The 23958-nt window shown below is 46.2% G+C and overlaps 2 protein-coding genes across 4 annotated transcripts in view; both read left to right on the forward strand.

The window, feature by feature from the left end:
• Positions 1 to 4971, forward strand: part of map7d2b (MAP7 domain containing 2b) — a 23845-nt gene extending 18874 nt beyond the window's left edge. For both annotated transcript variants that reach the window (XM_030349665.1, XM_030349666.1), the window contains exons 13-15: positions 1 to 140; positions 410 to 684; positions 3000 to 4971. The exon at positions 1 to 140 is cut by the window's left edge and continues 5 nt beyond it. In XM_030349665.1, the coding sequence (XP_030205525.1) occupies positions 1 to 140; positions 410 to 680 (411 nt within the window). In that variant the 3' untranslated portion in view covers positions 681 to 684; positions 3000 to 4971. The remainder of the gene's footprint in view (positions 141 to 409; positions 685 to 2999) is intronic.
• A 16377-nt stretch (positions 4972 to 21348) lies between these two features.
• Positions 21349 to 23601, forward strand: LOC115537532 (ubiquitin carboxyl-terminal hydrolase 37-like). 2 transcript variants are annotated; one of them, XM_030349514.1, is made up of 7 exons: positions 21349 to 21442; positions 21573 to 21649; positions 21765 to 21874; positions 22351 to 22405; positions 22584 to 22738; positions 23119 to 23336; positions 23427 to 23601. In XM_030349514.1, exons 1-5 carry the CDS (start codon positions 21365 to 21367, stop codon positions 22597 to 22599), a joined length of 336 nt encoding a protein of 111 aa, XP_030205374.1. In that variant the 5' UTR covers positions 21349 to 21364; the 3' UTR covers positions 22600 to 22738; positions 23119 to 23336; positions 23427 to 23601. The 2 variants fall into 2 exon arrangements, with proteins under 2 accessions (XP_030205374.1, XP_030205373.1); XM_030349513.1 differs by lacking the exons at positions 22351 to 22405; positions 22584 to 22738; positions 23119 to 23336; positions 23427 to 23601 and having other exon boundaries at positions 21765 to 22088.
• The last annotated feature ends 357 nt before the right edge of the window (positions 23602 to 23958 follow it).

Here is a 23958-nt window from a genome sequence, read left to right on the forward strand (position 1 = left end):
GATGCCAGGGGCCCGCCCGGCCTCATTGGGGAGGACGAGGCCCCTCGTCCCGCTGAAGCCCCCCACATCATGCTGGGGCCCCTGGAGACCAAGAGCTGCCTGGACGAGCTGTCCGACGGCGTGCAGTCCATGGACGTCAGGTGAGGCCTCCTCATGGATGCCTCTGTCTGAGTCCGTCTGTCTGCGTTAGGCCGTCTATCTGTCTGTGCGGAGCCTTCTGTCTGTCTCTCTGTTTGTCTGTCTGCTGTTTACACCCTAATTGTATCTGTCCATATAACGGAGTCAAACCTTCGTATCCGTCTTTTAAGCCTGGGCAATGCTCTCTCTCTCTCTCTCTCTCTCTCTCTCTCTCTCTCTCTCTCTCTCTCTCTCCCCCCCCCCCCCCCCCCCCCCCCCCCCACACTTGCAGCCCTGTGTCCCGGGACGACCAGGCCAGCGCCCAGGACTTCTCCCCGGTCACCGAGGGGGGCGGCGATGTCCCCTACGGCCTGGAGCACATGTCGGAGCTCTCCCTGCACGGGCCCCCCGGGGACACCCCCGCCTACCCCAAGCTGCATGCGGGCAGTGGGGCCGCGCTGGGCGACCTCAACAAGAACCTGCTGATCCAGGCCTACAGCGCCGCCTCCGAGTCCTCCCAGCTCATCCACAGCCTTGGGCCGGGGAAGCTAGACGTCCTGTAGCCAGGTAGACCCTACCCTGACCCCGAGAGACCTAGAGAGAGACGTAGAGAGAGACCTAGACCCAGAGAGACCTAGAGAGAGACCTAGAGAGAGACCCAGAGAGAGACCCAGAGAGAGACCTTGAGAGAGACCCAGAGAGAGACCTAGAGAGAGACCTAGAGAGAGACCCAGAGAGAGACCTAGAGAGAGACCTAGAGAGAGACCTAGAGAGAGACCTAGAGAGACCTACACAGAGACCCTGACCCCGAGAGACCTAGAGAGAGACCTAGAGAGAGACCCAGAGAGAGACTTAGAGAGAGACCTAGAGAGAGACCTAAAGAGAGACCTAGAAAGAGACCCAGAGAGAGACCCAGAGAGAGACCTAGAGAGAGACCTAGAGAAAGACCTAGAGAGAGACCTAGAGAGAGACCTAGAGAGAGACCTAGAGAGAGACCCAGAGAGACCTAGACAGAGACCCAGGCCCAGAGAGACCTAGAGGGAGACCCAGAGAGAGACCTAGAGAGAGACCTAGAGAGAGACCTAGAGAGAGACCCAGAGAGAGACATAGAGAGAGACCTAGAGAGAGACCTAGAGAGAGACCCAGAGAGAGACCTAGAGAGAGACCTAGAGAGAGACCTAGAGAAACCTAGAGAGAGACCTAGAGAGAGACCTAGAGAGACCTAGAGAGAGAACTAGAGAAACCTAGAGAGAGACCTAGAGAGAGACCTAGAGAAACCTAGAGAGAGACCTAGAGAGAGACCTAGAGAGACCTAGAGAGAGAACTAGAGAGAGACCCAGAGAGAGACCTAGAAAGAGACCTAGAGAGAGACCTAGAGAGAGACCTAGAGAGAGACCCAGACCCAGAGAGAGACCTAGAGAGAGACTCAGGGAGAGACCTAGAGAGAGACCTAGAGAGAGACCCAGACCCAGAGAGACCAAGAGAGTTCTAGAGAGACTTAAAGAGAACTAGAGAGACCCAGTGAGGCACATAGAGACCTAGAGAGACCCCGAGCCAACCCCAAGAATCAGAGACTACAGAGAGACCCACGAAGACCCAAAAGGACCTAGATAGACCCAGACAGACAGACAGACATGCAGGCAGACAAAAATGCAGACAAATAGAATAATAGGTCAGGGAATAAGAACAGCAATTGAGATTTACTCTGACCTGGAGAGCTAGTTGCTGGTAGTAACCAGGTGGCGTTGTGGAGGTGTTCAGTCTCTCTGTGAGTAAAGGTGCGGCCACACCAGACGCGTATCTCGCGTACTTCGCGTATAAAATCGCCATTTTTTCCATAGGGAACCATTGGTTTACGCGCGTATTACGCGTTTCACGCGTTTCACGCGTATAAGCAACATTTTACGCGCGTAACGCGCGTATGAGGCTATACGCGCGTATATCGCGTATTTCGCGTACATTTCAAGAGTTCAAAAAATTGAAAAATTTTACGCTCATACGCATGACGATTAGCCGCGTTGCCCAATCAGCGTTGAGCTTGACCCGACGTCACTGGCAGAGAGTAGTGAGCTTGGACAGAAGCATACGGCCGACATCTTTCTTTATTCTGTGTGGAAACAGTAACATAGTTACGCCATTAAATGCTTTTATGGAAACATTTCTAGCGAGAAATGTGCATTTTGCTTTCATAATGTTCGCTCGGTGAATGTGAAGGATGTTTGGTTTGATAGTTATGACGAAGAGGGAACGCTCCGTTCACTTGCATGGACAGAGTCTCTGGTTACTAAGCAACCTCAACGTCTTGGCGGACTATATATCTGCTGATCAACACTACGAATGCTGGAAACACACCAGACACACCATGTGAAGTTATTTAACCCGATTATTGTTATTTATATCCGAGATTATTTAATCTAACCCGATCTAAACTCTATCACCCAAACACGGCGGCGTTTGGGTTTCCTACCTCGGACTCCAGCGCAGCCACGGCCGACAACTTTCTTTATTCTGGGTGGAAATAGTAACATAGTTACGCCATTAAATGCGTTTATGGAAACATTTTTAGCGAGAAATGTGCATTTTACTTTCATAATGTTCGCTCGGTGAATGTGAAGGATGTTTGGTTTGGTAGTTATGACGAAGAGGGAACGCTCCGTTCACTTGCATGGACATGGACTCATCTAGGCGAGTGACGTAGGCACGTATGGCGCGTATGCGACCATTTTTGACACAAAATGGTCAAGCAACATTTTACGCGCGTATCTCGCGTAAAAATTACGCGAGATACGCGTCTGGTGTGGCCGCACCTTAACACCTCCCTGGCTGGTTTTGTTCTCCTCCTCTTCCTCCTCCTCTTCCTACTCCTCTTCCTCCTCCTCCAGGCCAATGTTACCCACGGGGGTGTGGGGGGGCCCAGAAGCAGTCGGACCGGACTCTCTGTCATCATCATCCTTCGCGGACCAGAACCCGCCCCCCGCCTCAACCCGCACAACCTCCAGCCCGCACCGGGAGCCGGAGACGCCCCCCTCCCCCACCCCTCTCCCCCTGTGCCTTCCGCAGGGAGCCGTCGCTATATCCTTGGCCCCTCCTCCATGTAACCCCCCCCCCCCTCCCCCACACACACACATCCATACACACACATAACTCACACCGTAAACGCAACTGCATACCTTTAACCAGCAGGGTTAAAGCCGGGGTCGGGAAAAGCAAGTGCACCGTAATCCACCTTCCTGTCCGCAGTACTGACGCCCTGAGGCGCCGCCGCTGGCCGCGGGTCAGGTGCAGTAGCACTCTGTACATAGAGCCCACTCAGCAAGGGGGGGGGGGGGGGGGGGCACCACTACCAGAACATGAGTACGATCCGTGGGGCGGACGGGGTAGATTTTGTCACGTGACTTATGGTTGCTAGGGTAGATAACGTGTATACAGTTCATGGGGTATAAATATATAAATAAATATATATATGCATAGTGGGGGAGGGCTGCTTAAAGACGTGGGTCATGATGCCGGCGTCTCTGAACGCCGTCATGGCCTCTCTCCTGGTCTGTGTTCTCTGGTGGGTCCTCCTGTGAGTGTGTAGCAGCACGGACTCCTCCCGTCTTCGACGTCCATAAGAACCCCCACCACGCGACGCTACACAATCGACTGTAGATAATGCTAACGCGCCCCAACTGCCGCGGAGGGAAATGTTATTAATAACTGGATATTATAGTCCTGCTTTTAAACCCCTGAAAAATAGTAGCTTATGCTTTTGTTACTGGTCATGAGGATAAAAAACAGCAACAATGTAAAGTGTGTAAAGGAGTGTTTAAGAGAGGGAGGGAGTGTGTGTGTGTGTGTGTGTGTGTGTGTGTGTGTGTGTGTGTGTGTGTGTGTGTGTGTGCGTGTGCGTGTGTGCGTACGTACGTGCGTCTTTGTGCGCCTGTGCAATTCTCTTTTTTTATCTATCTGCAGTTGAGGAAAATATTGATACAGTGCGTTTGGTGTCGTGTATTCGTTTCCACTCACCGTAACTGCGCTAGCTTTAGCTTAGCTTAGGTCCCCCGTACACTTAGCTGTGATTCACTGGTCTGGAACTAACCCACCTCCTCCCTCCCTCCCGCTGGGTTCAGATCCGGTTGCCAGGTCCAGAGATGGTGTTAGGACACCCCCCCCCCCCCCCTCCCCCCTTACACTTACTGGAAAGCTCGTTCTAGAAAATAAGCGTCTGCAGAAATAAAGAACACCTCACAAACACTAAGGAAGCCTGGTTGGTAAGACCGCCGGCGCCACGCAACCCCTCACCTTGAGGCCTTAAACCTCTCCGCCGCTGGGCTCTCATTGGCTGAGCCCGCTCCGCTGCTGTGTGATCAATTGAAATGGATTTGCTGTGATCCATTGGTTTTCCTCCCTCCCAAACCCCCTCCCTCCTCATTATAGCCCTCTTTGCTTCGCTCTCAGGGTGTGTGTGTGTGTTGTGTGCACTAGCATGTGTTCTTCAGTCTGGGCCCATGTAACCGCGGCCATCCCTAGCGGTCCTAAGGTAGACCAGAGTGTGCACACATGTCAGTGTGACGTTTGATCAATGGGTCGTGCTTAAGGTTGCCATGTCTGTGTCAGCAACCCTCTTTCCAGGTCCATGTTTTGATTTTTGAATTGTTTTCCATTCACCGTCGATGTTATTGGTAACGGTTGTCCCCGGGTTCCCTGAGGTATGTCAGTCTCCTTGTATAGGAAGTGAACATTAAAAGGATATAGTCGTGTTTATCACAATATTACCTTATTAATTCCGTGACACTGCAGCTTGGTGGAATATATTATTGTATGTGTGGTGCATGGATAACTGCTGAAAATAACAATAAAACCATCAAAGTATTTTGTGTCCTGAGTCGTTCAATAAGAGGAAACCGTAGATTCAATCATTTTGCTGACACTTTTATCCCGAGTGATTGGCAAGTGACAAAAAAATTGCTGCTCAAACAAGTAAAAAAATAGGCAATTGGTCAGTTTAACCTACCCTGTCTCTGATTATTCCCTATTCTTTACAGTGTTTGTTTCCAACACCAATTAATCACTTTTCCTTCTCTGTATCCATCCACAATGTAGTAGACATGAAAAAAGCCTTGATCGATAGATGGTCAAACCATCAATATCCAAAATGAAGGTAACCTGCATACCTGCTCAATTTTATATGATTATTGTTACTGAGTTTTACCTCAATTAACAACGTTGGATGCATTTGTATTTCCCCAGTTCCCCATGTACAGTACAGGGTGAAGTTGGCATGGTTATTTTGTCAAATGTATTCAATACCTGTTCCATGTTTGCGGCAGAGATTACAAATAAAGAACAATTGGATTTCCCTTCACCCACACACATTACTAATGCTAACATAACAGTTGGTGTAGTATGATAGGCTATCCTAATAGCCCACCAATGACCTGTTGTGAATAGTATGTTTCTTCTTTCAAAAGCAATAAATACTGTAAAACCCTTGCTTGCCTCTATGAAGTCTGCCAATATTTATAAAATAACCTTATTCATGAAATAAAAACAAAAAAAACGATGGTCATAGAGGTAGCCTACATTAAATATCTGACTTCTACTGAATTCTATAAAACAAATCTATGACTAAATTTAGGTTATTAATGGTGTTATTCTGTGTAGTGACATATGATGAGGGCACACAGTAGGTCTGGATGTCACTGGACAGCAGAGATCGCTGCCATAGGTCACAATGCCACCAAAAATATAACAGTTTTGGGCTACGACTCCACCCTATTCGTCACTGAGCATAGTTCACCCCGTCCCTGATGTGAACACGATGTGTTGTGCAAATTACAATGAAGTAGCTTGACTTTAAGAAGAACAATTTAGCTTAATAAAGTTTCCCCATCTTCATTATGACCTGTGTGACCCTACTGATTAAAGAGGAAGGAAATCAGTCACATTTATCCTGCTTTTATATGATAAATGTAAAAACATCTGTGTTCTTTATATATAAAAACATGCTAGGGGAGGGGCTGACCCGCTTATCGACTTGTTTAAATGTGATCAGTTTAGGAAGTAAGTTTTCGTTCCTTATTTAGTCCTCTATAATGTGACAACTTTGATTCAACGCACACACACACACCGCGCGCGCACACACACACACACACACACACACACACACACACACACACACACACACACACACACACACACACACACACACACACACACACACACACACACACACACACACACACACACACACACACACACACGAGGAGTACCGATATAATGGTGGCTCTATGATCTCTTACGAAGGCCCTAAGAAGATGACCTGCGTCTACAATTTGAGGCTTTTCAAGTTCGACGGCCTTGAACAGTTATTATGTAAGGGATAGGATAATATATAGAATGCCGGTCATTATTTTGAAAATAAGCCCCCGACAGGGCAAACCGGACTCCGACTCGAAGCGAAGGTGTCTTGCTTCGCCCTGAAGGGGCTTATTTTCCCGATAATTACCATGATAATGACCGGTGTTGCACCGAATTCTGCGACCCACCGAAAGTGTGACCCCAGGGGGCACTGTTGCATATTTTCTGCAGTATGCATACAAAAACATCCATAAAACATAAGATCTCCCCCAAACCAATTACCTTTTAATTAAAGGTGCTAAATAAATACATTTGATTGATTTGATTAGCACTTTACAGACCCATGCAATGGATAGGGCGTTTAGTACGGTCCTTCCCCGTTGCTTCTTTACACATAAAAAGCTACAGTCAGTGTTAAATTATGCTGATTTACCTTTGAGCATTTCCTATTATAGGCTTCTGTGTAAAATGCTGTTTAGAATTAATGTTAGTATCAAGAAAAGAAAGACCCACCGTTGGGGGGAGATCTTATGCAGTGGCGTCCCTATGCTGTTTTATTCGGGGCTAAAGCCTCGGATGTTATTTAATTAGCCACCGAATATGATCTTTGAAAAAATAAATAATAATAATCATAAACATTTATGAGTAGCCTAGTCTAGATAGTCCTTCTGGCAAGAGAATAAACAACAACCTGTTTACCACCTGTGTATTAACCTATCCTATCCCCAGTCAGATCCGTGTGTGTGTGTGTGTGTGTATGTGTATGTGTAGCTATATGTGTAAGGTCTGTGTGACAGTTTGACCACTGTCCCTGTCTGTTTAACCGCCTATCAATAGCGCGCATAGATGGATAGTGTATGAACAGCAAACCTTCAAGCATACAGTATATTCAAGCTCTTTATTCAAGCAACAAACACTCACAAACAATCTCTCCCTCTCACCATGGCTCTGTACTGCAGACTAAAAGAGACAGGGTGGGGCTGAGGGCTTTACATATGGTGTCAGGAAACACCTGCTGCCACTGATTGGCCCAATTTGGGCCAAACCATTTTCCCTTGTGTCAAAGGAGGACACTGGACATTGACATTGGACATTAATGAGCGACAAGCCGAAATGCACTAGTGAAAATCACTGATCTACAAGATGAAATGAACTTTAACATGCATGCTGTATTTGAGTTTATTCATGGTGGATTTGCAAAATGCCACAGTATTATAATCCCCCTGTTGATTGGGCCTGTCTAGTGGGAGGGGCCATGGGTTTTTTTTTTTATGACGTTGATTATTTGAAGTACAGGTATTTGATTTTCAATATGCTTGATTTATTATAGAGAATATTTGATGATTGATTGAATTATTTGATTTTGGAATTAGTTATGAATAGGGTTTTATTTTACTATTTACAGATATTTGGTGGTTGGCCTCCTGTATGTTTTTCACTTATCTGACACTTTGGGGGAATAAATGTTGTTAAAAAACGATTTGCAACTGTGTGCCTTGCCATCCTTTGGGTTTGAAAGTCTGATTTATTAAGGTTACATAATATCTTCACCCGAGGCGGGGTTTGACGGTCTGCCTCGCTTGTATTCATTTTACTCTGCAATAAGTTTATATAATAAACTGCGTATTTTGTTTATTTAGATAAAGCATTATGAAAAAGTTTGCATGCACAATAAAGCGTACACATAAATTTGGCGCGCAGCATTATCATTTTCACTCTGGGTTAAGCCCCGGATGTTTATGAAACCTAGAAATCCCCACCCAAATCTATTCTCTTGAGTAGAGCCAATAAAAATGCGATATGCGTGGAAGAGAGACGGGAGGAGAAAAGAAGTAGAGGGGAGAAGAGAGAAGGAGTATTTAGTGACCAGAACTGTATGGGGCGGGTGTATCTATATAGTTTGTATCTATATTAAGTTAATCTTTGGTGTCTATTTGGTGTGTTTATCTTTATGGAGTATCTATATGGTGTGTGTGTGTGTGTGTGTGCAGGGCCGTCGGACTGCGGGGACAAAGGGGACAGTTGTGGGGGGGCCCAAGGCAGAGGGGGGGCCCATGACCCAAAAAAAAAAAATAAAAATAAAAAATTATCTTACCTTTTTTCTTTTAACCTAATCTATATGGTGTATTGGTGTGTGTGGTGATAGGCGATGTCTCCAGTTTAACCAGTGAATGAGTCTCTTTGATGAAGGCTTCCTTCTCACACGCGCTCACTCGCGCACACAGTAAGGTGACTTGAATGAAGACTTTTTTCGTTTTGTTTGAATCTATATCAGTCAAATCAAACTCATCCCTTTAATTAAAATGAGGGGGGTCATTTAAGATCAAAGACAGAGCTGAAATAGCCTCTCACTGTTACCAAGGCGACCAGAGGGCGCCGAACCTGCGTTGAGGTTTACTAATAGCTCACCTGCCGCAGATCGCCGGCCAAGTGGTTTTCTTAATTAGTTAATTGGTTGCATCTGGTGCGTTTCACTTAAGAGGGAACTGGACAGTACGTTGGTGTCCTCCACTGTTTGGCAGTGTAGCGTCTCCCAACGTATGTTGTTGCGTTCCCAGAAACCAGAACTTGTGTGTACTGTTTTGAGGTCTGACTTATTTAACATCTCTTCCTGTTTCACAGGTTAAAGACTTTTTGAAGTAAAGAGGAGCATCTCATCTGAACCTGATGTGAGTAGAATTGTGTGGCAAAGCACAACTGATGTGACGTGTATGTTGAATATAAATCACTGATAATGTGTGAAGGAAATCTGGGATTGTGGTGGTTTAACTCATTTGAAATTTGGACCATGATTAAACTGTTCCTTCCTTCAAAGGTCTATCATGGATATTTAACTGCAGTTCTGTGAGTATCCCAACTTAACCATGAAGATGAACTGCAAACTGTAAGTCATTAATTTCTCATTACTCTTGGGCACATTGATGTATTTTGGCTGCCTGGTGAGTTAACCTGTTACCTGAAGGTTGATCTGAGTAGTAAGGATCTTTTATTGGTTCATGGGTTTCTTAGGTGTTTGGTTTATGTTGGTTTTAATGATTTGTTAAAATGGTTAGGCTCTAAGATGTTGTTGTAAACTAGAGTAATGGGTTGGGTTCTGATATCTTCAGTCTTCTTTCATTCTACTCTCCTGAGCTCTGCATCTTCATCACATGTGTTGCGTTACTGATGAGGGTGTGGTCTGAGTGAGCGGAGGTGCATACTGGGATACAGAGCTGTCTGAAGTCTACAGGTCCGTAGACACGCCCCCTCAGGGGAAACCAAGTGTTTGAGAAACTGTCGTGACGTCAGTTACATGGACTGGAATGTTCTTTAAAATGGACTCGGGGATTCCGAAGGAGAAACACCAGGGGGAGATGAGGGGGCTCCTCATCTCAACGACTAAAACACAACTTCAGTCTGACACAGAGAACCATGGAACACATTCAACAGTCCCCTCCAGGCATCGTGACTCCTCAGGAACGGTTTCATTTCCATGAAGGTCTTATTTTGGGCCATCCCCAGATGGATCCTGCTCCTCAAGAGCCACCCCCCTCCACTGTGTGGTCTTCTGAACAGATGACCTCCTTTCTGTCCTCAGGCTGACTAAAGCTGCACCGTTTGCATCTGTGAAGGCCCCTCATTCAGGAAACCACTGGACTACAAAGACGTGACTTCAGAGACGTTGAATCAACCTGGGACATATTTTGGAGACGCCAAGCATAATCCATCACCAACGTGTGACGCAACTGAAGAATGTTGTACATAAGTAATCGTCTCTGGAGACATTGGTTGTTCTGTTCTGGGTGCCCTGGCAGGAGAGCTAGGGGGGGTGATGAAATGTTATTTGGCATGAGGTTTTTACCCTGCATGATTGTTTGGCCTTTTATGGCTCAGTGGTGTGTGTGTTTGGGTTTGACATGAGATGGATAATTTTTGAGCATCGCTAGGGTTCTACTGTGTATGTGTCTCCCACTCACACCTGGCTTGGGGTTCTACGTGCCTGTCCTGGGTTCTATGTGTGTGTCTGGCTTGCTTTGACAGTGATAATGTTCATACGGGGGTCTTTGTGATTGGCTTGGGATTTGGAATGGTCAAATAAATCATACCTGATGGCCGGCCACACGTTTACTTAAGGGCCTCCAGTAGACCTGAAGAGCCCTGAGCGACGCCCAGGAGCGATATTCAACACACTGGGCAGGAAGGAGAGTATCCAAATCAAGTGTAAAAGGATGCAAGCGGCGTGTTCAGATCAGTGACTTGAAACTAGGACTGCACCAATCAGGATCAATGGAGGATGGACACCTAAAGGCATTCCACAAGGAGAGTCTGACGTTGGAAAGGGACCTAAATGGATATTCAAGATAACCTTCAGACCTGTAATGAGACGGCTCTTCCTACCTTGCTGGATTGATGGAGAGCCTTGTGGATTTTGTCTTGTTCTCAGTTGCACGTCTTCTCAGGCTGAACTGTATTTGTTTCGGACAGGACAAGCTGAACGATTGGTTCCCTTAAATCAGAACCAGTCCGGGAACTCCAGCTCGTGCGCTCTTCGAGCTGAAGTTGTGCTCTTCAGCTGAGGTCAGGAAACCTTCACTGGGGCTTCAAGCTGTAAAAAGGAGAATGTTTCGAAGTGTTCCATGGTACTCTGATGAGGACCGTTGTTGTGTTCCACTGGCTGAGAGGAAGAACCCTCACATCTTACTCTTGGCCTTTCTCCTCTGAGAATCCTGGCGCCATCTTGAAGGATATTCCAGCTCATGTAATTGATGTCACGACAGATTCTCACACATTTGGTTTCTCCTGAGGGGCGTGTCTATAGAACTGAAGACTTCAGACGGCACTGTATCCCAGCATGCATCTCTGCTCACTCAGACCCCCCCCCCCATGAGTAGGATGCTACATTCTAGTGATGGAGATGTAGAGTTTTATAAGTAACAAGGGAGCAGACAAAGGTGATTAGAACACAATGGCATGTCAAGTCTGTAAATCTTTAAACCATGAAGATGGTTGGATAGTTCAGGAATTGGGCTTCTATTTATTATGAGCAGTCCTTTCGCTCAGATGCCCACTTCTCACTGGACCTGTACATGTGTTGGCTGGCTTGCATGATTTGCTGTTGGTGATGAGGCGGTCAAGGTGACATTGCAGGGCTATGGTCGGCTCTCTGTGAGTTCAACGGTTGGATTTGCTCTGTATGGTTTGTACCCTGAATAATCTAGATAATTGTAAAATGGTGACACTGTTTTGTAGTGAATGATTCCATTGTTCTGAGGCAAGGATCTGAGGTTTAAAGTTGTTGTGGGACGTACATGGTAGTTTGGTTCTTCGTACGGTTTTGAGTGATATAACATGTACACACTGGGTGCATAATAATGTAAAGGTACACTGAATGGTAGTAATGACCAACAGCAACAAACAGATCTCGTCAAGGTAAGTCTGTTGGCTGTGTTTTAATGAAGACCATCGCTGGACCTCAGGATCTTCCTCCGTTCAGCTCAAGGTGAGGAGCTGGTTCTGTTTTTTCTTTGGTTGGTTCCGGCCGGAATGTTCGGATTCCAGTCGGACGGTTTGTGCTTCCCGCCGTGGAAGTTTCTGAGTGCCGTCACTTGATTTAGTCCCAATGGTTAGCATAGAACGTTGTAGTCTTGACAACCATTAGAAACCACCTGGCAGTTAGTTGGTCAGGAGTCCCCTGAGGGAATCTGGCTGAACGTTCTGGATTGTATTTGAGTAACCTCGAGCCATTGCCAACGGAAACTATTTTTCAGTCGGTTTCCATTGGGAATTGTTGCCCCTTATCTTAAACAACTTAAATTTGATATTAAATACATACTGACAAGTAAGTCGTACAATACAGTGTTGATAATTTTCGATGGTTGCGCCGTACTTTTAACCACGGTGACGGGACTCTCGCTGCGTACAAAACGGCTTTCTACTTGCGGCCCCATTTTTGACATCGGTGAAGGCTGAAAATCATTACAAGGTGGAAGACAATTTGACATTTCTTCAAAGGAACCCAGCACCTGAATATGGCTGAGTAAATTTGATTTAATATCGATATTGCTTACTGTTCTTTGTTACTTCAGCTTTTGTACGTTCTAAATATCTGCTGTCATTAATTGCCACAGAAGTTAAACCCTACCCAATGGAATGACGTTAAACAAAGACTTTGGTGCAGATTTACCAACTGGATAATATCAAAGCTAAAATATTGGCCGTCATTCCCACATGTTACAGTAGAAGAGACTCTAGAACTGTACAAGGTTAAAAAGGTAACATGTCGTTTGTACCATGGTGTCTGCCTCCACCTCCTCACCCAGAGCAAGACCTCCACCTCCTCACCCAGAGCAAGACCTCCACCTCCTCACCCAGAGCAAGACCTCCACCTCCTCACCCAGAGCCAGACCTTCACCTCCTGTCAGAAGGCCTCCAGAACAGGTCAGTGCACTGGTGTGTGAGTAGAGTCTTCTCAGGTCAGTTTCAATGCATGGCCTGAACCACTTCTTTAAACTTGTGGACTGCTCTGTCTTCATTCCCAAAAACGGGATGCTCATGTCTGGTCTCAAGTCCTTTCTAGCCTTGAGTTATAAAATAATAGTTCAATTAATTGTAACTCGGTTTCAGATGAGTCAATTGAGTTATTGTTGGGCAAATGCTGATATAATCCTGCTGCTGTAGCTGAAATGAGAGGCTGGGGTCCGGAGGCTTGTGGTGCCAGGGTGGACCGGAGACTGAGGCTGGAGACCAGCGGCCTGCAGCACCGGACCAGAGGGTAACCATCACCAAGCTCATCTGAAACACTAAAATCCACGGTAGTTTAGGTCTGGTTTTGATCATCTTATGACTTTAAATCTGTGCAAAGCTGTGATTTGAATTAATTCATATGGGGGTTATGCAAGAGTCATATGACCCATTATTGTTGCTAGTGCTGCTACGACCGTAGTGGATGAATTGCTGAACGCGACAATCTGCAGAAGTTGTCTAATTGAAGTGTTTAAATTTGTCTTCCATTTTACAAGTGAACCTCAGATGCAGGAGGTGCGGTGTGTTGCATCCCCAGGTGATTTACTGCTGAGACCAACTGTGTTTGTAACCAGACCAGCTGATGGAGGAGTCGTGCTGAAGGCCCTGCCTGGTGGAGGAGCTGGTGGAGGCCCTGCCTGGTGAAGGACGTCTGTCGTGGGGTAGATGGAGCTATACTCTGAAGTGATCATCACACTGACTGCCACTTCTCGTAGAATACTGCTACCACAAACTACCGGCGTTTGTACCATATATACCAGACGACTACATCTGTTTTACCACATGTTGAAGCAAGACATCCGATGTTTGTTCCAGACCAGGACTCTGTCTGAGGAGAGCTGCTGGAGGAGCTGCTACGATGCTGGAGGACGACTAGGAATCGACCAACAAGGATTCCTCGTAAGTTTGTATTTACTTGCATGGATGACTTAAAGGGCAAAATACAGCTGTTACTTTGACATGCATTAACCAACTACCGCTGTGTTTTCTTACTAGAACGGAAATACTGGAAATAAAGGGCTTAAAAATAAGACAAACTACATGTTTGTTACCAGACTTTAGGGCCAGACTCGGGCTGTTTGTTCCAGACCAGGACTCTGGCTGAGGAGAGCTGATGGAGGAGCCAAGACTCTGGAGGACGACATCACTCCACCAACCAGGATCCTCGTAAGTTTGCATAAAATAAACAGAGTGGACTTGTTGTAACGCAGGATTAGTTTGTCCAGTACAAGTTACGGCATACTACTGTGTTTGTTTACCAGACAAACTAGAGCTGCTACTTTGTTCCGCGCCATTAGAGCCCAACTACTCCTGTGTTTGTGACCTTACATTAGAGCCCAACTACTACTGGGTTTGTTACCTGATATTTGAGACAAATTACTACTGTGTTTGTTAACTTACATTAGAGACAAATTACGTTTGTAACCAGACCAGGAATCTGGAGGACTGATGGAGAAGCCGTACATCTGGAAGGCAAATCCTGAGGACAACCAGGACTGTCTGACCTCCAGTGGGAGTGATCTTCTTGACCCAACATGTAACCGTGTGCTTCCACACGCCTTTCCCTCACGTCTGTCACTAACCTCACTACTTCACTACTCTCTACTGCTTCCTCTTTTCTTCCTTCTGGTTCAAACCTTCACACTGAAGGCGCGCCTTCCTGCCCTCAGAGGGTTCAGCGTTAGGGTTGAGAGTCAGGGTTTAGAGTCAGGGACAGAGCTGGTCAGGGAGGACTGCTTTTACACAAACCTCTTGACTTGCTTTCGGAATGGTGGTGACATTTTGAAAAGATTCATTTGGGAAAATGTTTTCCTCTGCTTTCCTTTACAAAATTGTATTAAACTTCTGTCAAGTATTTTTGTTTATATATTCAAATCCCACATTGACTTCTACATGTTTGGTGCGGTTCATTTAATTGTCTTTTAACTTGGTTAATGTCAAGCTAAACTCCTGCAATACATTTAATATACATGATTGTTATTCAGCAATGTTCACATAATCCATTTTGTAAAAATATGAAACCTCCATATTACTACTAAATTCAAGCCTATTCATGTATTTAACAATGTGCACACTACCCCGCAGGCCGTTCTCTGCTACTACAACACGTTCAATCCACCAACCCGTCTCACATTAATGTACTACGTTGGTTCAAACGGAAAATGTAGTTTGGTGTGAGACTGTTGTCCAGCAGAGGGAGCTGTTATACACCTTAATTATACAGGAATGTCTGTGTATTTACATTTTACAATGTTCATGGGCTGGTCTAGTTTGTCTGCAAATGACTCTGCCTCCAGCCACAGGATTGGTCGAAACATATGAAGTGAAAGAAATAAAAGCCCAGTTCACCATATCTGAGGTCAGCTGCGGTCAGATTTTGGATCATGAATGTATTGAGTGAACGACGTCTGAGCTAAATAACCACCTGGTACTTGGTGTGTTTCCTGGAGCTCGGAAGACGGCAGGACGCGTGTTTACCTGGTCGATTAGGCCCTGAACGCAGACCCTGAACCCAGACATCCTAATCACAGACCCTGTGTTTAATTAGCCCAAAATATAATTTTTGGGTTAAAATGAAAGTAAAAAAATGTATAAGTACTAGCCTAGTCTAGATAGTCCTTCTGGCAAGAGAGTAAACAGTTTAAAAACATAACATTTTTACCACCTCAAGTGAATCAACCTATCCTATCCCCAGTCAGATGTGTGTGTGTGTGTGTGTGTGTGTGTGTGTGTGTGTGTGTGTGTGTGTGTGTGTGTGTGTGTGTGTGTGTGTGTGTGTGTGTGTGTGTGTGTGTGTGTGTGTGTGTGTAAAGTGTCTCACTTGTATTCATTTTACTCTGAAATAACTTGAATGAAACTTTAGACATTTGGGGATAAGCAGCACAGCAGTCAGGTAGCTATTTTAAGCTATAATAAACAGCGCATTTTGTTTATTTAGTTGAAGCATTATGAAAAAATGCAAAATAAAGCATAGAAATAATTTTGGCATTTCATTTTCCGTCTGGGCTAAGCCCGGATGTTAATGTAACCTAGAAACACCCCATATCTTACGTTTTATTTATGTTTTTGTTAAAATGCACACGTGCATGTTGCAGAAAATGTACAACAGTGCCCCCTGAGGTCACACCTTTCGGTGCGTCGCTTAGCAACCGAAATACGCTTGGGTTGGGTTACCTAACTACTTCAGGAGTGATATGAAAGACGTGAATCAAAGGCAAAAATCCCCTATCCTTGACAGTGGTCAATGGGAAGTCGGGAAGGCCCAATCAAGTGAATGGAGCATTCCACAGTATTAAGAAGTGCCGTGTAATGACACAAGGGAATGAATAACTTGACCTGTTCACAGAGAGTGGGGCTAGCATGTTATGCTGGCCTTGTGTTTGGTGTAGGGGAGGTAGCCAGAGAACCACAGAATAAAATCACTACATGAGATTCAATATGGGGTTAGCGCTACAATTTGATCTTGCTGCCTAATTAAGATAAGCCCATTTATGTACAAATGCGACTATGTTAATTTGAGGGAAATGCGTCTCTTACATTTACATTTAGGACGCTTTTATCCAAAGCGACTTTTAATAAGTACATTTGTCATAAGAAAGTGAAACAATACATCACTGTAGGTACAATAAGGATGTTTATAGAACCAAGTGCAAAGCACCAGCAACCACTAGGTTAATCCATTCTCCATGTTCAACATAGATAGCTATGATAAGATGCTACATCTAAGTAGCCTACTTTAACTAAATATGACATCCAATTAATGCATGCATTAAGTGCCAGGACGTACAACATACAACAATTAGGAGGGGACAGACTTATGACCTCTCTGCATGGCCAGTGAGTCCTGAAGCAGTTCAGGATGAACCTCCAAGTGGCAGCTGACAGAGGAGGGAAACCAAAGTCCATCTTTAATCACATTGATGCTATCTCAATTGTTTCACAGTGAAATTATATGCGTATTTTTGCGTAGGTTTAACTCATAAGATGGCTCATTAAATATATTGCTAATATCCTCCAATCACATCACAGCAGTGCAATTAGTTTCTGGTCCATTCACATGAACCCCACGTATGATTATGAATCACATCCCAGTATATCAGAACACATGATGAGGTTTCTCTCAGGACTCCATCAGGAGCGATGGACACTTATAGGGTCAGGTGTTTGATTCCCACACAGGTTAGAATCCCTGTATGCATTAAAAAAGGATTAACAAAGCTTATTTAATAAAGCTAAAGTAAAACAGAGTCACACACACATGATAGAATGCCCCGATACATCGGTGCTTCAGTGGCTCTATGATGTCATAAGAAGGCCCATTCCAAGGCAGCCCTAGCAACCAGCCTCATGTTCCACTTGAGGCAGTTCAAGTTGGACGAGCAGAGAGATTGGATGATAATAATTCAGCATTGCTAAATTATTATTGTGCGAGAATGAATTTCTTAGCAAGCCTGTGTTGCTGGCCCTGCATCGCACCTCAGGTACGTGAGACCCACTGAATGAAACCAGTACATGAGTTTCAACGGCTGTTGGAATTCCAGATGATCTTGTTGCTTTCCTTTGAAGAGAATCCAATCTGCATGTACAAATACTTCTGTACTTCTATAATATATATTACTGTACTGTGTGATCATTGTTCTGTGGTGTTCCTCCTCTCAACAGCGATACCAGGCGAGTCCTGCAGCGGAGCAGGTCGACCCGACACGGCCCACAGAGGGCCAGGGTCTCTCCGTGGCTCTCTGCAGCGTCGACACGCTGAGCATCAGCAGTGAGGACCACCGGGACCCTCCGGGCTCCGACCCCTCCACCCACTCAGACCCAGCTCCGCCCCCCGAGAGCAGGCTCCACCCCCAGAGGCCCAGGCCCCGCTGGGGGTGGCTGCGGCGTTTTGGCCTCCCCAAGGTTGGTCTAACTCTACTGAACTGAGAGGTCTTACTGGAGGATCGTAGTCTGTAGTCGTCCTCCTTTGGATTAAAGGGTCCCCAAAGTAGGAATTATTTATTAAGTTAAAGTAGTTTGTTGTCCGTGTAGCTGTATCATCTGTATCATCTGTCCCATATCAAATTATTTACTTCAGTTTAATCTCACATTCATACATTAGATAATGTATTCTCTATGTCTCTATGTATAACTGAAATCTCTTTTCCTCACTATGACTGTTACGTACCGTATTACTGGCAACAGCGAAAACAGGAGCAGAAGTTGACCGGAGGCGCTGCCCTGTTTGGTCAGCAGCTCAGGTGATACTTTAAATAACTGATCATTTTCACACACAAGGCCTATCCCCACTACTGCTGGACCTAACATGCATGTTCACCTGGACAGTCACCTATTTATTTGTGTATTCATCAACTTTATTCATAACGTGCATTTAATGCACATTTTGTGTACATTAATATTATTTTGATATTCTAGGCCCTTTATCTTTCACTTCTATTTTAATATCTTTACATATTTTTCTGTCTTAAGCGCAGGAATTGTGATGGTAAATTTTTTTGAACATGTGTTTGGGTCTGGGTCTGTGTGTGTGTGTTGTTTTTGACCCTACTAGTGAAGTCACTAGACCGACGGCCCCCCCCTCCGAGGTGGCCCAGGTCGGCCCAGCCACGGGCCAGGGCTCCAGACCGGCCCCCCCCACCGAGGCAGGGCAGATCCAGGAGGATAGAGCTGCTGCCCAGAGGTAGGTACAGGTGGAGAGGACCCCAGGTGACCCCTGGCGACCTCTGGTGACCTCTGGTGACCTCCGGTCTAATCGTAGATCTCCACATGGATACCGTTCTCCAAAATGAAACTAGTGTTGTTAAATGACATCTGAATGTAATGAACTTTGAAAAGCCTCTTGATCTGCTATAAGGTACCACATTGGGAGGGGGGTACAGTGTTCTAGTGGTGAGGATGTTGGACCCCAATGTCCACAGTACCCTTAAGCATCCTTGGGCAAGCTGCCCTAAACCGTACTTGCTTATTAATGTATCCAGGAAACCTCCCCGTAAACTGCATTGGATTAAAGCGCCCCTAATAAATTGACTAAACAGTAACTATATGTATCTATGTTTGACCCAGGGAGGCCCGGACCCCTTGGTTGGACAGTCAGTGTGACGGGGTGCAGGCCGGACCCTCCGTAGACGGGGCCCTCGTCCGGGGGCCGTTATCCCAGTCTGGTGGCCTCCTCACCAGGCAGACCGCGCCCCCTCGCCTCACAGAGCAGCAGCTGGGCTTCCTGGGGTGAGTGCTGGATGACGGGCTCATACACACCAACCCTCAGTAGACAAACCAGTAGCATCCACACCAGGGAGGTCATTCAGTAAACAGACCGGCAGCTGGTACAACTGCACTACCGCTGATATCCACTAGATGGTGGTTGTGGCTCTATATTGATATATTATCCATATGAATGCATGTTAGAGTTACACTTTAAAAGAAGAAACATAACACTGAAATATAAGGTGAAGATGTATCTTCATCTAATGAATGTTCAAATGTGGTCTTATTTCAAAAATACTAATACTAATATTACTTTTATATGAATACCAATGCAACGATAAACAAAGTACATCCTTCCTGGCTCCTGGTGGCTAGTGCTGTAGTGAGGTGAAGCCTTGCTACCTGTTGTTGTGTGTGTGTTCTCAGGCTCCCCAACCTGGCACAGAGCTGCTATTTAAACTCCACCCTGCAGAGTCTCCTGACAGTGAGGGTCTTCAGTCAGGAGATGGAGCAGACGCAGTGGGCTTGGAGTTTAGCTCCCTCTGCACAGCTGCTCAGGTACACACACTGGCAAGCACACACACACGCGTACACGCCCACACACAAACGCCAAATAAACACCCACACACACACACGCGCACACCCACACACAAACGCCACACACACACGCACGCGCGCACACACACACACACACACACACACACACACACACACACACACACACACACACACACACACTGTACACACACATAGGCACATAGACACACGCACACACACACTTACTTACGTACTTTCTTCCCCCCAGGGAGTTTGTGGCCATCGGGACATCACGTTGCTCCGACAACAACGGCCACAAGATGGCAGTGCTGAGTTCGTTTAAGAAGAGGGTTTCGCTGCAGGCCCCAGAGTTCAAGGACGGTGGACAAAAAGTGAGTCCCCCCCTCTCCATATATACCAAACAACTTCTTTATTATTTGTGTGGTTTGGTTCAACATGCCTGCGTGTTTGTGTGTGTAGGACGCCCATGAGTTCCTGACCGCTGTGCTGGACCAGTTGAGGGGTCTGTCCCTCCTGCTAAAGCCAGCCGCTCTGGACATGCTGGGAAGGACCTACTCCTGCCCCGTGGAGGCTCACCTGCTCTTCAACATGTTGAGAACCAGGACCTGCAAGGGGTAAGACAATGGAGAGGGCTCTCCGTGGCTGCAGAGAGAGCACTTTATGAAGTATCATAAACAAGGCTTTACTTTTACTCTGGGATTCTTGAATCAGCCAAAACAGCTTTGGGCCAGCCTGATCTGCAGAGCGACATTAGATCGCTTGCAGATTTGGCTGAAAATGTAATAACTGAGCCGATAATGTAATAATATATAAATATGGCTGCAGCCCCCCATTCAATATTGAATGGGGGGCTGCTTCATTCACCAATGATCATAACCTGAATGTTTGTCTGATGCATATGCTCTAGATGCTGCTACTAAACTAATTTAATGCACAAGTACATCCACAGATCCACAGCCATGCGGTTCTTCATAAAAAATAAATCAGTAAATTCCATAAAGACAATTTCACCAAACTGTCCGTTTTTGTGTAGTTTTGTGTAGTAGTTTGTGTAGGCATAGTGGATGGCATAGTCATGTAAACACACCATTACCACTAGCCCTATGTACTCAGTTATTACATTATTGGCTCAGGTATTACATTTTTAAAGGATTTTTTTTATATAAGGCCAACAGCCAAATAACCAGCCAATAACGTAATAAGTTATTACACTATTGGCAAAAAGTTATCACGTGATTGGCTCAACACCTTTATTACATTATTAGCAAGTTATTACATTATTGGCTTTATTACATTTAAATTATTACGTTATTGACCGTTATTACGTAATTGGTTTCTATAGTCCTCCCTGTAGGTCTTGGTCCTCCCTGTAGGTCTTGGTCCTCCCTGGAGGTCTTGGTCCTCCCTGTAGGTCTTGGTCCTCCCTGGAGGTCTTGGTCCTCCCTGTAGGTCTTGTCCTCCCTGTAGGTCTGGTCCTCCCTGTAGGTCTTGGTCCTCCTCACCTTAGTGGTTAACGATATGGAGGCCTTGATGTAGGGAGGATGTCGGCCCCAGCAGCAGTGTATCCTGCTCTTGGCCAGCAGTCTTCATCAGTGTCTCCCGTATGTTCTCCTGTGTTAGATGTGAGGGCCAGTCCTCGTCCATGGAGGTCTTCACCAACCTGTCCCTGGACCTGGAGCCTGGAGGCTCGGTGAGCCAGGCCCTGGACAGATACCTCACGGTCAGTGACCCCACCCTAGGTCATGGACCCACCATGCTGTCGCTCATCCCCCCCCTTGGTGCTGCTGCGGGCGGATGGTTGCTCTGTGTGAGGGTCAAACCCAGGCGTGTGTTGTTGTGTTGGTTTGTAGGAGAGCTCTCTGAAGTACGCCTGCCAGTGCGGAGGAAATACATCTGGCACCCAGTCCTGCTTCCTGACCCTACCTAAGTGAGTGATTGTACAAGCTAGAGAGATAATGATCTACACTAGCTTTTATTTCCAGTGTTTGGGGGCACAGTTATAACTCCTGTTGCTCCACCTGCTCTTGCCTCGTCTCCTGCAGCGTTCTGGTCCTCCACCTGAAACGCTTCCGCTTCACCCTCACTGGGAGGATAGAGAAGGTGGAGGATGAAGTCCTCCTGTCCAGAAACCTGGGACTCAGCATTGGGACAGGTGCTGAAGCTTTGTCCCTGTCCTGTTCACAAGATCCAATATCTTATCCACTTATATCTCTTGTTTCAGTATTATGTACACATGAAGAGAATAAGCAAGGCCAGACATAGACAAAGAGTATATGTTGATTGAATAACTGAAACGATGGATAGGTGTAGCCTTTACTAACCCTTCAAATTATCTATTTCATACTACAGAGGCAGGGAGTGAGGAAAGCAACATCATGGTGAGAAGAAGAGAGAGAAAGAATATTTGAGAGATAATAAGCTAATCAATTAAACAAATTAATATTATTAATAACATGAGGTGAGATAAAATATAGAATACTTACTAATATACAGTAATATAGCTGCCTTGCCTTAAGCTTAGTAAGATGAAGGGAGAAGAAGTGCAGGAGATGTTCTCTGTGTGTGAACCTGCTGCTGTCCTGCCGACGCCGTGCTCACTGTTCAGTATGATACGCGTTTCCTTCCCAGGAGAAGTACACACTCGTGAGTGTACTGAGCCACATCGGTGCCCGGGCTACATCAGGTGACACAAACACACACAAACACACACATACACTTTAGGAGTTTTCTGTATGTCGCTTGCAGTTACACTGTCCTGGGTAGATTGGTTATTGAACGATTGACTTATTGATTATTGATGATCGATCATGAGGATGATATGATAGGGCACGTCAGAAATGTATCTTTGAACCCGCCCCCAGGACATTACATCAGTGAGGGGGCCTATCCGGAAGAGGGCAACAACCTGGCTGACCAATGGCTGCGCTACAATGACCTGAAGGTGTCACGGACCACCGGCAGGGCCGTCTGTCGCCGGCGGCAACGCACAGCCTACCTGCTGTTCTACCAGCGACAGGTAGGAGGGTGAATTAAATCACATTCAAAAGGCAATCAGACAGATAATCTGGACTCCAGCAGGCCAGGTTTCAAATCAACATCGTGTAGGCTGGCCATTATCTATGCTCAGTTAATTAAACTCCCTTTCTGAAAGCGTCATTGACTAGCACATCTGAGTTTCTCTTTGGTAGAATGTCTCTGTAACGAAACAGGACACAAGGCGTGACTCGGCCCCTTCAGCCTCTGGTGTCCGGCCCAAGCTCTGAGCCGCCTCCCCCTCGGGAGTTCTGCTGTAACGTGGAAGACTGCTGGACCCCAGATTAGCTCCACTGTAGATAATGATGGGGTGAATGAGTCTGCAGTATCCTACAATACGTGGTGTTTCCTTTGTGTGTCCAGGTGTAGAACAGTCTGGGGTCTGGGTGGGGGTGGGGGAAGGGCCCTCTGGTCTTTGGTGGGTGTCAGGGATGTTGAGGAGCAGACCAACATCCCATCCCAGAGCCCCCCGAGACCACGCTGAGCCCACCCAGGAGCGATGGAGTCCCAGACTCAGTGGTCTCCTCCACCCAGGCAGCCCCAGCCCTCAGCTCCTGCTGCAGCAGATTCCCCTCGCCGAGGTGGGTCTCACTCAGCCTCACTGAACTTATATGTCTGTTTGAATACGTTAGTCCGTAGCGCTCCTCCTGACTCTAGCCTACTTTAAATAGTTTGCTTCATTGCAACGGGGAAAACTGGGGCAGAAGTTGGCCGGAGGAAAGAACCATTGGTGTGGTCAGCAGCTCAGGTGAGACTTTAAATAACTGATCATTCACACACACAAGGCCCCGCTGCTGCTAGACCTACCATGCATGTTCACCTGGACACTCAGCTATTGATTCATGTATTCATCATGTTTATTTATACTGTTCATTTGATGCACATTTCGTGTACAGTAATATTACTTTGGTATTGTATAACCTTTATCATTTACTTCTATTGTCAGTAGTATGATTATTTTCTGTTCTTCGCACAGCAATGTGATTGAAGATTATTTTGAACTTGTATCTGCGTCTGTCTGTGTTTGTGTGTGTGTGTGTGTGTGTGTGTGTGTGTGTTGTTTTTTTTGACCCTACCAGTACAATCACCAGACCGACGGCCCCCCCCTCCGAGGTGGCCCAGGTACGCGCCCCACCGAGGCAGGGGAGCTCCAGGAGGGTAGAGCTGCTGCCCTGAGGTAGGTGCAGGCGTGTGTGTGTCTGT

The sequence above is a fragment of the Gadus morhua genome, chromosome 23 (genome assembly GCF_902167405.1).
Source record: "Gadus morhua chromosome 23, gadMor3.0, whole genome shotgun sequence".
NCBI classification, from domain to species: Eukaryota; Metazoa; Chordata; class Actinopteri; order Gadiformes; family Gadidae; genus Gadus; species Gadus morhua.

Excerpts from the sequence above, each read along its gene's own strand:
- LOC115537532 (XM_030349513.1), top strand. The coding sequence starts at position 21,365 with ATGGAGGTCTTCACCAACCTGTCCCTGGACCTGGAGCCTGGAGGCTCG. Across the intron at positions 21,443-21,572 it reads CCCTGGACAGATACCTCACG|GAGAGCTCTCTGAAGTACGC; the intron begins GTCAGTGACCCC and ends GTTGGTTTGTAG. Across the intron at positions 21,650-21,764 it reads TGCTTCCTGACCCTACCTAA|CGTTCTGGTCCTCCACCTGA; the intron begins GTGAGTGATTGT and ends CGTCTCCTGCAG.